Raw genomic sequence first — 13,588 nt, 5'->3', positions numbered from 1 at the left:
GACTACGGGCTGCAGGCGCGTGTGAAGTGAATTTGTAAAGAGCCCGCCCCCCCCCCCAAGACACAAAACAAGGTGTGTGCGTGTCTGTCAGAGACGCTGAGCATCAGTATGCAAAGAGGGATGATGCCAATCACAGCCGCGGCACACGAGGAGACACACACCGGCTGTAACCCTCCCTCTTCTGCTCCGCTGGTTTTATCCCTCACTATTTCACCGTTCATGACAGTTCAATTTGGAACACACAGCGTATTTAAAAAAAAAAAGAGCCTCGCTTTAACCCATCTGCTCTGTCTACTGAAGTGGATTTAATTGGTGAAATCATCAAGGGATCTTGGCTTTCCTCTTGATTCACTCAGACCAGCATAGCCTTTACACTCAAACACAGGAAAGAGAAAATTGAAAAAAAAAAAAAAAAGCTTGTGTGTTTGATGTCTTTTTATTGCCTGATATTTTTCCCCCCCTCGTCTGGTGAAGTCCTTTAATGTCATTCTTTGCTGGTCAGAGCTGCTATCTAATCTGTGCATGTGTGTGTGTGTGTGTGTGTGTCTCAGCAGGGGCCCCGGTGGCCTATATCTCAGTATTTAATTACCCACATGAAACAGTAGGTAAAATGTCAGCCTGAAATAAGCTGCACGGAGCAGTGATGGAGATCGTTTCCCCTGAGGAGACAGGATTGACTTGATCAAGGGAACAGACACTTTCAGTTAAAAATGACAGAAAGTATTTCCATCAATAATAACAACAATGAGCTTGATTTTTACCCATTAAAATGTCAAATTTGGGTGTGTGGTTGGTTATCTTTGGCCACATTTCACATTCTGTCCCACCTTCACTAGTGCCGGAGGAGACGTGTGAACCGTTGTTCTCTGACTGACCAGCAGGTGGCAGTAAAGCCAACGATGAATTTGTTAAGACTTTGGCATCTGTGGTTCATAATCACCTTGTTTTTCTCTCCTCAAGTGTGTGTGTGTGTGTGTGTGTGTGAGAGAGATTTGATGAATGACCGAAACATAGTAACTGCATTCAAAACAAACTTATCATATTTATTTACTGCTAAAGCACTGAATAAAATAATAAAAAAACAAGATATCAGCTTTGCCCTGGTTTAATTAAAAATCTGAATAAAGACATGTCTGTCCATCTTGAACACAAAAACACGCATACAGAGACCAGTCGACTGAGAACAGTGCAAAAGAATCCTCCCCGGGGTAAGAAACAAATGAAAAAGAAACATAATCTAAATAGTAAAGTGCATGTTTGGAGAAAATAGCCCCTCTCGTAGTTTTAGAAACTCTAAACAGGCAACGGGGGGTCAAACACTGAAAACAAACGCCTCTTAAAAAAAGTCTGACTTTGGACATTCATATTTCATTAGTGTACATACAAACCTGAACTCCAGTTGAAACAACACATCCAGTGGTTTACATGCTAACATATGATCACCATTCAAATCTTACACACTATGCATACATCGGATGTTACACAAGGTCTACGGTTTACTTACTACACATTCACACACATCATGCAGCCGCTCTGACACATCTGCGCAGCTCCAGTCGTGTCCATTCCAGTCCATTGCACTGAGGTTACATGGTATTGTATAGCACAGTGACAGCTCGCTGCTTCTTCTCGGCTTTGCGAGAACGTCTCGATGAGTGTCCCCTCCCCTGCTGACGTGCGGCGGTGGCCGTGCCACTCCCGCCACCGTCTGGCTCCTCCCTCTCACCCGTGTCACCTCCTGGATGACAATGAGGGATGGAGGAGAGGCAGAGGGACGGAGACGAGGACGACTCGTTCACGCCCCCGCCCAAACCGTTCTTTTTGACGCGAGTGTTTTGAGTCAAAACTTTCTGCTTCTTCCAGGTGTCATCATGGTGAGAAAGGGATGTGGGGAAAGAGTCCTGGGAGTGTGATGATATCGTCCTGGTGTGCGGCCTCAGGTCCAAGTCGCTGAGGTCGTTGGCCGACAGCTCCAGACAGTCCAGCTTAGCCAAAGAGGCCGACCGCTTCATGAGAGAAGGGGGGGTGAGGCCTGCCTGGCGGATTCGAGCCTCCAGCTCCATGGCTCTGTGCCATCCCGCAGACTCCGCAAAACTCTTCCCATCTTGTCTCTCTCTGAGCCTCTGCCCTACTTCCACGCCTGAAGGGGTCTGTTCAGAACTGGCCCCTTTACAAGGCCCCGGCTCAGTGTCCATACCGTCTCTCAGCCCCTGAGGCTGCCCTAGTTCCTGGTCTTGGCTATCTGTTGTCTCCAGACCGACGCCCTCGTGGAGGAAAGCCTGCAGTTCTCTCAGTGTCTGCTGAATCCTCTCCAGCTCCTGGCTGCCACGAGCCAGCCTGCTCTGGGCCTCACAGTCAGGGCCACAGCCCCCTCGCCCTCCTGGGGAACTGGACTCCAGCATCTCATCAGTCTCTGACTCCCGCACTGTCACCCCATCCACAGTCATTTGGTTTGAGCAGGCCTGAGGCAGGGTCTGACACTGCTGCTTTTGGCTGTGGAGCTGTCTCTGTCTTTGGGACTGGGCTGAGGTATCTAGAGATGATTCTTCTAACTGACTAGCAGAGGCCAGTGATGATGTCAGCATATGGCTATCAATGGTAGGTATAGCACCAGAGACCGGGCTGATATTTGAGTCAGGGGAGCATGAAGGGTCCGGGAGGTTGTCTGTGCCTGAGGAGGTGAGTCTGTGAAGCTGTGTTTGTGACCCTGTCTGCTTCTCTTCGTCTTTTGACTCAGCGCATACAGCCACGGTCTCTCCCTGAGTGATCCTTTGTTCTGTGGAGTTGTGAGGGAAGCGAGGGGCAGGATGTTCGGCAGTCGGGGACAATCTGACAGGAGGGTGTTCAGCGCTGGGGGAATGGAGGGGAGATCGCTGACACACGGCCATCTCCATCTCCTGCCGCAGCTTCTGCTCCAGCTGCTCGGTGGCTCGCCGCACCGAGCCCATCGGCAAATCGCACGGCAGCACGGAGGGCGACTGCGGGTGTGAAGGTGGGGTTAAAGAGCCGTGAGTGGCTTCAGAAGTATCCGCCTCCATCGTATGCTCTGGTCGGATAAGCTGAGGGCTATGGGAGGATGGAGGGAGTGATGCAGAGGAGGGAGTGGAAAGGCAGGAGGCTGGGTGGCATATGGCTTCAATCTCTGTGACAATATGGCGGACTGAAACGCCGTTGTCATGGTGAGGGGGATTACTGTCTTCAGGCTGTGGACATGAAAAGAGACATGTGACAATAACATTAGTTATAGTCTTGTGTCATTTCTGTACTGATAGCATATGTGTGACACAGAGATAGTCTTCCCTTTACTGCAAGTAATGATTTGTATAAATATCTTCTTTTTACTCAATATAAACAAACACTCAACAAACACAAAAGTGAAAAATGTACCAATATCATCTAGACTATTCTCTCATCATCCAGCAGGTGTCACTATGATTTATAGAGATTCAGTGTGGCTCAGTTCATTTCCTACATTGTAGTCCTTACTGAAAGTTTCTGGTAAAATCAGTTACAGTCCGATAAGCACAGTTCAAGTCAAGTCAATTCTATTTGTGCTGCGGCTTTAATATACTATTGAACTCAATGTGCTTTACAGTAAAACACATAAATGCACAGCGTAAATATACATTAATATGTCAGCCACCCATAACATGCACACACACACACCTATCATGCCTAAATCAAATAGTGATCAAAAAGTGCGATATCCAAATCGCGGACGATGTATATTTGTGATTTTTTTTGATGAGGCTGAATGATCCCGTACCTGACTCGTCCCGTACCCTTGCTCCTCATCTTCCGTAACCTCCTCGTCTTCATCGAGTGACAGAGGCGTCCTTTGCTGTGCTTGCTCAGAAAGCGTCCGGGATCTGCCATCTTGGGCCAGGCCCAGAAACTTCTCCCTGGCGCTGAAGAAGTCAATGCTGTCCGCGCTGTGGTTGGACGAGCCGTCGGCATCGCCGCGGCTTTCCAAGGCACCGCATATCTGTAACTCACTGGGGTTGTTGTTGTCATCGCTGGGGGCAAGGGGAAGACCCAGGGGGAGGGGAGTGTTAACAGGGCTGAGGGGGCTTAGTTTGCTGCTTGTTGAATCTGATAGCGTTCGGTCGATTACGTCCGAGTCGGTGGACCCCAGAGTGAGAGGAGAGACTTCTTCTGAGCTGCTACGCTCGGGCAAATTGAGGGAGAGCTCCAGGGGTTTGTGTTTGGGCACTGAAATGGACAGATGTGTAGGAGGACCCCGGTGAGCCCGCTGGAGCTCAGGAGTAGGAGGTAATATGTGGAGTGAAGGTGGAGGGTGGGGCAGAGCGACAGGCACAGTGACAGCCACACTGGCTGAATTGTCCAGTCTCTCCTCTGGGACTACAGTGGCTGCACGGGGTCTGGGAAGGGGCAGCAGGAGGGGCTCTCCACAGTCTGATCCGACCTCCTCCTGACCTGGTGAGTCACACACACCGTTGGAGTCCACGCGTGAGTCATTGGTGTGTGGGGTGTTTGTTTTGGCAGAGTCTTCGGGATCAGCTGCGAGCGCTTGCAGCACGGCCACGCCCAGGAAGTGATGTAAGGAAGGGGAGGAAGTGTTGTTGTTGTGAGAGTCGGAGCGGCCCAGAGAGTGAGAGGAGGCCTTACACATGGACTCTGGGCGATCTGATAGGTCGCTATCAGAGTGGGAGCGCCATAGCTTATTATGCCTTTGTTTGCTGTGGAAGCAAAAGAACAATGAGAGTTTGTTAGAGCCAAAATGCCCCCGTAACGGACACACAGATTGTACGCATGTTTTTTCTACATGAAGGCGCACCTGGCTAGCAGAATTCCCTGATACTCCTCCAGCTGTTTCATGAAGGAAGGGTTTGGTTTGGTGACGGCCCGTCTCTCTTTAACGTAGTCGAAGGCAGTGTCCAGGTCCCAGCCGTACTCCTTCATGGCGTAGGCGATCACCGTGGAGGCGGAGCGACTCACCCCCATCTTACAGTGAACCAGACACTTAGCACCAGCTTTCCTGAGACAGACAGACGCGACAAAGCCGTGTTAGATTACACGAGCGAGAACCCAAGGAGAAAACACGTGTTTAAGTGTGTTTAAGCTTACTTGGCTTTGGTGATGAACTTGTAGGTCTCGTTCCAGTACTCCAGCAGGTTGGTGGCCTCCTCATCGTACACTCTGATGTTGTGGTACTCAAACATCCCTGGGAAGAAGTTGTCTATCTCCCTGGTCACGTTCAGGATGTAGCCCACTCTACATGAGGGACAGGAAAAGGCAGAATGTCCATAAACTGTCATCAATCCAAATTTAGCTTAGCATATAACCAACAGGTCAGACACTGCTGCCAACTATTTTGGAGCTCTACAGCTTGTTTCTTATGGTGCCTTAAAATCTGTATTAGAGCTTTGGAATTGATTCAATTGTTGAAAAGAAATTGAAAATATGCACTCAAAAATGATAGAGATGAAGACTATGAGGTCCCAAAAAAGCCAGTTAGTGAGTTGGTTGTGCCAATTTAAACGCATGGTCCATAGACTACAGGTAGATTAAATTCAATGCATGAACCTTTGCAGCAGTAATTCATTCTTTCACGTCAATTAACTGACAGTGGTATTGGTGAGAGTGTCTTTGTTACTGATTGATCTCTTACCCGCTGTTCTGCAGCTCCTCCAGGTTAGAGGCATTCCACTCAGAGCCCTAAGACATCACACATCCAGTTAATATCAAAGTACACATCAATACATTTACCACATGAGAACAATTAAGAATGAGTCAGCATTTACAAGTTATAGCAAAACAAATGAGGAAGCGTTACTAGGAGCATGGTTCCTGTAAATTGTCTCATGCATGAGTGTTGTCTTAGAACCTAAAGATAAACCATCTGAAATGGAAACAGATCTGCTAATGTTGTTATTTCTGACCTTAGTGGTGAAACAGCAGGATTTGTCTTACCAAAGCACTGCCTTGGCTAAGCCAAACTCAAGACTCCAGGTTTCTTACCAGATAGACATGTTCAAAGATTTCCGTGGGGCTGTCCATCTGTCCCAGGATGATGATCATCTCATTGTCTATGAACTCCTTAAACTCCCTCAGGTTACACACCATCTGCATCTCCAGCTCTGTTCGGATCTGAGAAAAGGCGACAGCAATTCAGGGAAGAACCACGACTGTTGATGATGCTTCTCACTCGTGAGGTCTAAGGTGGCACAATCATGAATACCAGGGTTTCTACCGAGGGAATCTGTTAAAAGTATATTTCAATCTCTCTGTTCAAAATGTGCAGTGAAAATAAATCCTTCTAAGCACAATTTGAATTGTGTTAAAAGTTGCTGTAATACATTCTTGAGAAAGTTCACAGTTGATTGTTGAGACTCCCCGGTCATCAAATACCAGATTAGGTTGGTGTCTCTGACCACACCACTGTTGGAATGAGACTCAACAAGCAACAACGGTATCTTTTTACTTTTGCAACTATAGCTGTTAAGTCTCATTCCCAAATACCAACACTTTGGGCTGGTGATATACGGCATCAGTGGCCTCAGGGAATCATTTTCAGGCTCAGTAAGCACATAAGTCATTTAAAGGAATTTCTCCCAAAAACCCTGCTGAAAACCAACAAACTGTTAACATGTGCATACACCCAACTCAACAGTTAATCCCACCGTCATTCACCGACGAGCTTCTCACCTCTTTACAGGTGACGTTCTCCAGGTCTTTCTGCATCATGATCTCTCTGAGGCGCATCTTGATAAGCCTCTCTGTGCGCTCCCTCTCCGTGGGCCTGTACACAGACACAAACACCTTCAAATACATTTTCCCCTGGCTAAAAAGAAACAAACAAAAAAATAAACCGTTCTGGACATAAGAACAAACTCCAAAGTCACAGTAGCGACACTTCCCTTCTGTTCATTGATTCATTTTCACGTTAGTCTCAATGAGATTACTTGTTCCACGAGAGAATTGCCACTTTGTGCGATTCCCAGAAACAGGAGGGGGAACAGAAAATCTGAGAACGTGGCCTAACGGCGCTCAATAACAAAGTCCCCTTGTAGAGTACGCCTGTTGTTGTGCCTCGCTCTGTTTTCTGACCACTCTGCTGTGGGACGCATTTAGCCTTTAGACGTCACACTGATGATACCAACAAGTGGCCTAATTACCTCTCCGGAGAGAGGAGCTCAGTTTGTCTCGGAGCTTCTCTCCTTCTTACGCCGTCTAATTTTCTCTAGTTTTTGCTTCTAACTGGATTCTCACCGTTAACAGCACACGGGGGGTGTGGGCCAGCGGTCACACAGAGGGGCAGTGTGATGGCCTCAGGTGTGTAACTGTGGACTTAAAAGCATCTATCCGCGTTAAGAGAATTGCTTGTTTGTCTCAATGCAGAGCGCCTTACTGACCCCATGAGAATGAGTCCACAGGGTTAAGTGAACCTTCTCACTCCTGCCGACAAACACAGGTTAGTTACCGACATCCAGTAACAGTTTTAACCTCGCAACAAGCCTCGGCCTGCCCGCAGACAGCCTGAGGGAAGGGCGGCTGGTCAGAAAAATAAAGGCTATAAGAGTACACACGTGTGTCATGTTTATGACGACATGATAAATGTCAGTAATGAGTAACTGCAGAATGGAAATGCAATGTCACTTCCCTTAATCGCTGATAGAGTAGCCTACGGGAATTCAGCGATCCCTATTCATCAAACAAAGACTAAAAACACGTCAACATCAAACCACTTCCTGCTATCTCAGCTGTTCATTCATTGGTTACACAGGGAAATAAGCTGCAGTGTAAACAAACACTGGCAGGTCAGGTAGCTTTGGCAGTCACCTGTGCGGGAGGACAACAAGGAACTGCGTGTGTTTTGGATGTGTTTATTGGAGCTCGTAAAAAAAAATCTTGATAACTGCACTCGAGGGCAAACACACCTCCTTCAAAGAGAGGTTGTTATGTTTCCAGGCAGATGGTAAACATGGGCGTTTCTTGATTGTCAAGTTTCCACTGGACCTTAATTTCTCTTTCTGCTCCTACTTCTCTTTTCTTTCCATCAAGGGGCATCAGATACACTCAGTATATTCAGTTAATCCCCCCCCGAAACACCCACATCCTCATCCCCCTTCTCTCTGCATGACACCTGCTTCTGTCCGTTCCTGCTGCTCTACCTATTTGTCTGTCTGGATTCAATTTTTCCACATGTAAATTGAGCTGGCTAAAGCCTCAGCTATTTTGGACACATTTCTGAAGTGTGTGTGTGTAGAGACAGAGAGAGAGATGGTCCAAATAGGTAGTGAGTCACATGACCAAGCAGCAGAGAGGGGAATTTCCCTGGTATAAGTAAAGACATAAATCCAGCAGCCCGTGTTGTTCCCTCTACTTTCTTTGCTCCCTTGTGGATCTGTTGACAGCTCTGCGTTACAAAGATTAAGATTCAATGTGTGTCTGTGTGTGTCTATTTGCACACAGTTAAGCATGTACTCCTGAGCCTGCCGTTTGTGTTTTTTTGTGTGTTTGTGCCTCTCTGTGCTGCTTCTGTCAAACTAAGAGGTCACAGACAGCATGCGACCCCAGTTCCAGAGTTCAAGGCCCTGCGATATCCAGCCGCCGAAATGTAGCAACAGTGTCGGCACATGAGGAGAAGGTTAGGCGAAGAAGCTGTGAAGATGTATCTGAGCACATCGCACTACTGTGAAAAGATATGTGGCTTTCTCGGAATCTGTGACAGAAGTACGCTTTTGTGCAAAAAAAGAAGTCTTTACTGTGTGGACTTTACCGTGTGTGTCTGTCCACATGTGTGCGTGCATGCTTTTCCTGTATCCTTCACCCTTCACATGTTGCTGGAGTGCACATGCACGTGCCACCGTAGCTGTGTAAAACTTTATGACTTTCAATAGCTCTCTGTTGTTTACAGCCACAGCTCTTCTTGGGTTTTCATGACAGAACTGTTGCCAACTCGGAACACTTTTTATTTCCGACGTGCATGTGTGTTTCTACCCATTTGTGTGCATGTGCCAAAATTAAGGGGATTGACATGATGGGCAAAGGATGTTGTTTTCGCCCAATGCACCTAAAGGCTGTCCGAATGATTAATGATTTGTCCTGTTGTACAGAAAAATCAGCAGATATATCAATGATGGAATTCTCCTTATCGGCCCCAAAACTTCAACATCAGTCTCTCGGGGCTCTACCTGAAACATATTCATCGAGCACCTGAACCTTTCTGAATGTGTTTCTTGGTCACTTCTGTATCTGTTTTGGATTTTTAAATGAAAATCATTTCACTCACCAAGTCAGTGTTTACGAGTGGGACAGAGTTTACAATTTTGTGAATTTCTATTTGGCTTACTTCAGTTTATTAATTAAATCCTTTGGTTGATTTACTATAACCGGTGGAACTGAAAATAATATTTCTTGTGGGTGCGGTAATTCTTTGCCAATTTTCAAGACAGTGATTTATTTTTCCCATCGGAATTTTGCACAACATGTCAATGGGGCAGACTTGTGAGGATGACTCCATGTCTGGTGCGCACCAAATATCACACAACATTCAAGATCTTCCGTCATCAGTGCGAACTTTTGAGTTTGTGCAATGTGCGTATATGTATTCATCGGGTCATCCATCTCCTCGTCTACTCACAGGTCTGTGAAGAGAACTGGTGAATTGGCACGGTGCGACTCCACATCCTGCATGGCGTTCCACTCGTTGATACAGAACTGGTTGGATGAGACCCTGCTCTGGTAGTAGCTGATCCAGGTCAGAAACAGGCTGCCTGGGTAGTGGTTATGGCAGCGAGCCACCTCGCATGCTTTGTGTAGCGACTGGAGGGCTGACCTGAGGCAGACAGTGAGAGAGAAGAGGAGTCACAGTTGAGAGGTTGCATCGGGGCCAAAAAGACAGAAATACACTTCGGAAAACTGAAGTGAAATTTGGCCAGAACATGACTGGCTGAGAGCAAAATAACTGAAATTCAGGGGAGGCTTTAACAATCGGCACAGAACAATAAAGAGGTAAGGGGAAAGGGAGTCGTGTCAGCCGGAGATAAAAAAGATTATAAGATAAGCAAGAAAGGAATAACTACTCATTTGAGAAACAAGGGATCAACAGACATGAGAAAAGAAGAACAGAAAGATTACAGCCACAAAGAGACAAAATACTGAGATATGACTGCTGATCAATGAAAGTATTCAAAAGACATTCATGGGAGAGGGAGGTCAGGCGAAGAGCAAAGTAACAAAGGGACAAGAAATTGAGGAAATGAAGACAACAAGTACGGAAATGAAGAGGCAGCAGAGGCATGTGAGGTAGGGACAGATAAAGAGGAGACTGGAAGGCTGAGAGATAATGAGCAAAAGAAAAGCAAGAGGAGAGGGAAGATAAGGAACAACGGCAGAGATGAAAGGCTGAAGGTCAAAGTCAAAGTACAACTGGATGCAGCCTGACACCTTGACCCTAATGCAACTTCACATGGCTGCCATTTATTGAAAAAAATTAAAAAGGTTTCTCACCACATGGCCTGGACAGAAACCGGCTTGAAAACATGAACCCTGTTCACCGTCGACACACTAAAACCACTGTGAAGATAGAGCGACAGAGATTAGAAACAGGATGCCCTGGAATAGCTAATAAGCGTCTTACAACTTAACTTTCATTGAAATGCGTAAATAAGACACGATAAAGTCATCAGAGCAGTCAGTCAGTGTCCTCAGGGAGCAGTAAGAGGAAGCAGGGGGTAGGTGTGGTGTCTTACCCGTCTCCATCCAAGTGGATCAAAGTGTCACTCCACAGAGGTAGAACCAGACCTACGGTACAGCAGCTGGGAGGAAGAGCGACATGTTAAACAAAAGCACAACAAAACCAAGACACTCAAGATTTGAAATAATGCAGAGATGTCTGCAGGATGGCATTAAAGTTAAACAGAAAAAGTAGTCAGACATATGCATGCTTATTTCATTCTTTACTTAAACTAAAGAAAGAGTGAATGCTTCAAAGCTCTGGCTGTTGCCATGGTAATAACCATCCAAATCAGCATTAGAATGCTTAATTTTTCTTTTCTTTTGATTTGGTTTGTTGAAGAGAAGGGAGACGGAGCTACGACAAGAGCAAGCTCACCTCCCCTACATGAGTATAGCATGTGTTGCTGAGTGTCGTGTGATACTGTTAACTGTCACATTATCTGAGATGGCAATCATACTATTAAAAGTTGATTCTGTTGCATCCCTCAACAATACAAAAGCAAGGATAAAACAGTGATAAAGACCTCCATTCAAGTGAAGTTTATATATCCAGAAAGACAAATCCAGTCTGAAGCTAAAAGGAAGTAAAATGCCATCTCCCCTTAAGTGTGGGATTTAGTGTTGGACTTCTGTTGGTGGCACTGACCTATCAGAGGAGACAAAGTCCATGCCGAGCACGATGCTCTCCTCCGTGTCCTGTCTACCATTGGTGGAGACCACCACCATGTAGCGGGTTACCTGAGGGTAGGCGCTTTCCAGACGCACGGCCTGAAAGACAAGGTAGGGAGAAGACATGAAGAAAGGGGGGAAAAGAGGAACTAGCAAGGAGAAGAGTGGCAGAGCCAGTTTTCTGACTGCATCAACACATAGAAATATATCATCAACTTGTTCACACAAAAGTGGAGCTTGCCAAATTGTAATGACTCATTTTCACTATTTGTTTTTGAACAGCTAAAGCTTTCTAAAAGTGGAATACTAAATAACTAGAATGCCCTCTTTATTAAAGATGTCGAAAGAATGCTTATTACTCCAAACACTTACCCATACCAAGTACTCCTTGTTTTACGTAAGAGGATCATTGTTGGTGCAGACAGACGAGTTAAGACCAACAAGTTTCAGTTCTTTATGTTTGCCAACAAAGAACTGAAAGAACTGAAACCGGCCCCTTTTTTCTTTTTTTGGAGCATAATCTCCCTGATCATGACACGTTGCTCCTGTGTGTGTGTACGCGTCTGTGTGTGTGTGTGTGTTACTAACCAGTCGGATGGTGTCCTCTGGCCGCAGCACAGTGAACATGGTCTGAAGATGTTTCTGGAGGTCACCTAGATAGAAAGGATTCAAATGTCCTCATTTAGTTTCAGGTCCTTTTGGACAACAATGGTGTTTGCAGCATTTAAAGGTCAACGTAACACCCGAGATATTGTTTCATTCACCCTGAGGCTACTTTCCAGAACATTCACACTGGAGTCTCTTTCACGATCCTTGAATTAAACCTAATCTCTGAGTACACTGAGGCAGAAAAAAAAAAGGCCTGTCATTTATGGAACGGTTTCGGATGGGTTTTTTTATAGTAATCGGCCCAGTTCACATCACAAAGGTAGACCACGCCTCCAACTACATAGTCTGTCTGACAGCAGCAGATTGTCCTTGTCTCAAAATTCTCAAACTTCAGCTGGAGATATTTTAAGAATAGTTTCTTTGATGAAATATTCATCAAACAAGCTTGAAGGAGCGAACTGACCACACTGAACTGTGTTGTGAAATAGCATCAGTGACGTTAAAACCAGCTGTTTCTGATGATACTGTAGAGGAATTCAAAGCCGAGTGTGCTCTTTTATCTCAAATTCTTCCTCTACTGAGTTCATTCCTAAGGGTGAGAGGCAAACTGGTTGGCAGAAAGCTTGGAGAAGCTGCAGCTGTCATCTGTGTGTACGAGTCTTTACCTGTGTGCTTGTTCCTGCGCTGGCTGATATGAGGTGCAGAGTTCGGCGTGGGGCTATTTCCCCTCGGCAGGAACAGGGCTGCTCCTTTTACTGTGAGAAAACTCTCACTGATACTGGAAGGGGAGAGAAAGGAAAAATACATGAATACAAGTTTCAAAATCTACAAGGTTATCTAATCATATCTGGCCTTTCGTGTAAATTGTGTGCTTATAAACGTGTACTTCATTTGTTATCACTATCTTGCACATGCTGACCCTGGCTTCTCATAATAGGCGCAAGATGGGGACAAGGAACAGACAGAGTGTTGTCATGGGCTTATGTCATCGTCACAATGCTCCATTCATGTGACCTCTGGTCTGCTGGGCTCCCCAAATCAGAGCTGACAGAGCGATGCGAGTAAAACAAGACCCGAGCCCTGATGTGAACTCAGAACACAATGTTCTCTGCTCCTCCACACAGCTGGATTACACACACACACACACACACACACACACAGACTTACTCACACTAACAGCTGCCAGTAGGGAGGGATGGAGGGGATTGGGAGGAGACTGGGGTTCGGAGAGGGAAGACAGAGCGAGTCTCCTCCTCCGCAATGTTTGAACGCAGATAAGAGCCGGCCAGCACCAAAGTAAGTCCTATCAAACCGGGTTCTGTTCCTCTCTGGAACACTTAATCTTATTAACTGTGACTGAGGTCACTGCATTGAGGAGGAGGACACATAATAAACTGAGGTCAGTTTTTCAACTGGATACCAAACAGCGAGTGTGCGTGTGAGCACCTCTAGTGTGCTTGTGCGTGTGTGAATAACTAGGTTTTTGTTTAGATACTCGTGGTGGCACACTGACCCGAGTCACACAACAGGACACCAACAAAACAGGTTGGAAGACCTACTTCCTCTTGGGCCACTTAAAACCATGTCAAATGACAGCCACGGGTCC

The 13,588-nt window shown here is 46.2% G+C and overlaps 1 protein-coding gene across 2 annotated transcripts in view; it reads right to left on the bottom strand.

The window, feature by feature from the left end:
• Window positions 1-1,018: 1,018 nt before the first annotated feature.
• Window positions 1,019-13,588, bottom strand: part of ssh2a (slingshot protein phosphatase 2a) — a 33,269-nt gene continuing 20,699 nt past the window's right edge. For both annotated transcript variants that reach the window (XM_030392144.1, XM_030392135.1), the window contains 13 exons: window positions 12,648-12,760; window positions 11,962-12,026; window positions 11,351-11,472; window positions 10,719-10,784; window positions 10,477-10,542; window positions 9,608-9,802; window positions 6,670-6,763; window positions 5,983-6,111; window positions 5,633-5,679; window positions 5,089-5,235; window positions 4,799-4,999; window positions 3,767-4,700; window positions 1,019-3,203 (listed from right to left, as the gene is read on the bottom strand). In XM_030392144.1, the coding sequence (XP_030248004.1) occupies window positions 1,587-3,203; window positions 3,767-4,700; window positions 4,799-4,999; window positions 5,089-5,235; window positions 5,633-5,679; window positions 5,983-6,111; window positions 6,670-6,763; window positions 9,608-9,802; window positions 10,477-10,542; window positions 10,719-10,784; window positions 11,351-11,472; window positions 11,962-12,026; window positions 12,648-12,760 (3,796 nt within the window). In that variant the 3' untranslated portion in view covers window positions 1,019-1,586. The remainder of the gene's footprint in view (window positions 3,204-3,766; window positions 4,701-4,798; window positions 5,000-5,088; window positions 5,236-5,632; window positions 5,680-5,982; window positions 6,112-6,669; window positions 6,764-9,607; window positions 9,803-10,476; window positions 10,543-10,718; window positions 10,785-11,350; window positions 11,473-11,961; window positions 12,027-12,647; window positions 12,761-13,588) is intronic.

This window comes from Sparus aurata, chromosome 2, assembly GCF_900880675.1.
Source record: "Sparus aurata chromosome 2, fSpaAur1.1, whole genome shotgun sequence".
NCBI lineage: Eukaryota > Metazoa > Chordata > Actinopteri > Spariformes > Sparidae > Sparus > Sparus aurata.
The sequence above is the reverse complement of the archived record's forward strand: the minus strand, read 5'-3'. Positions and strand labels throughout refer to the sequence as shown.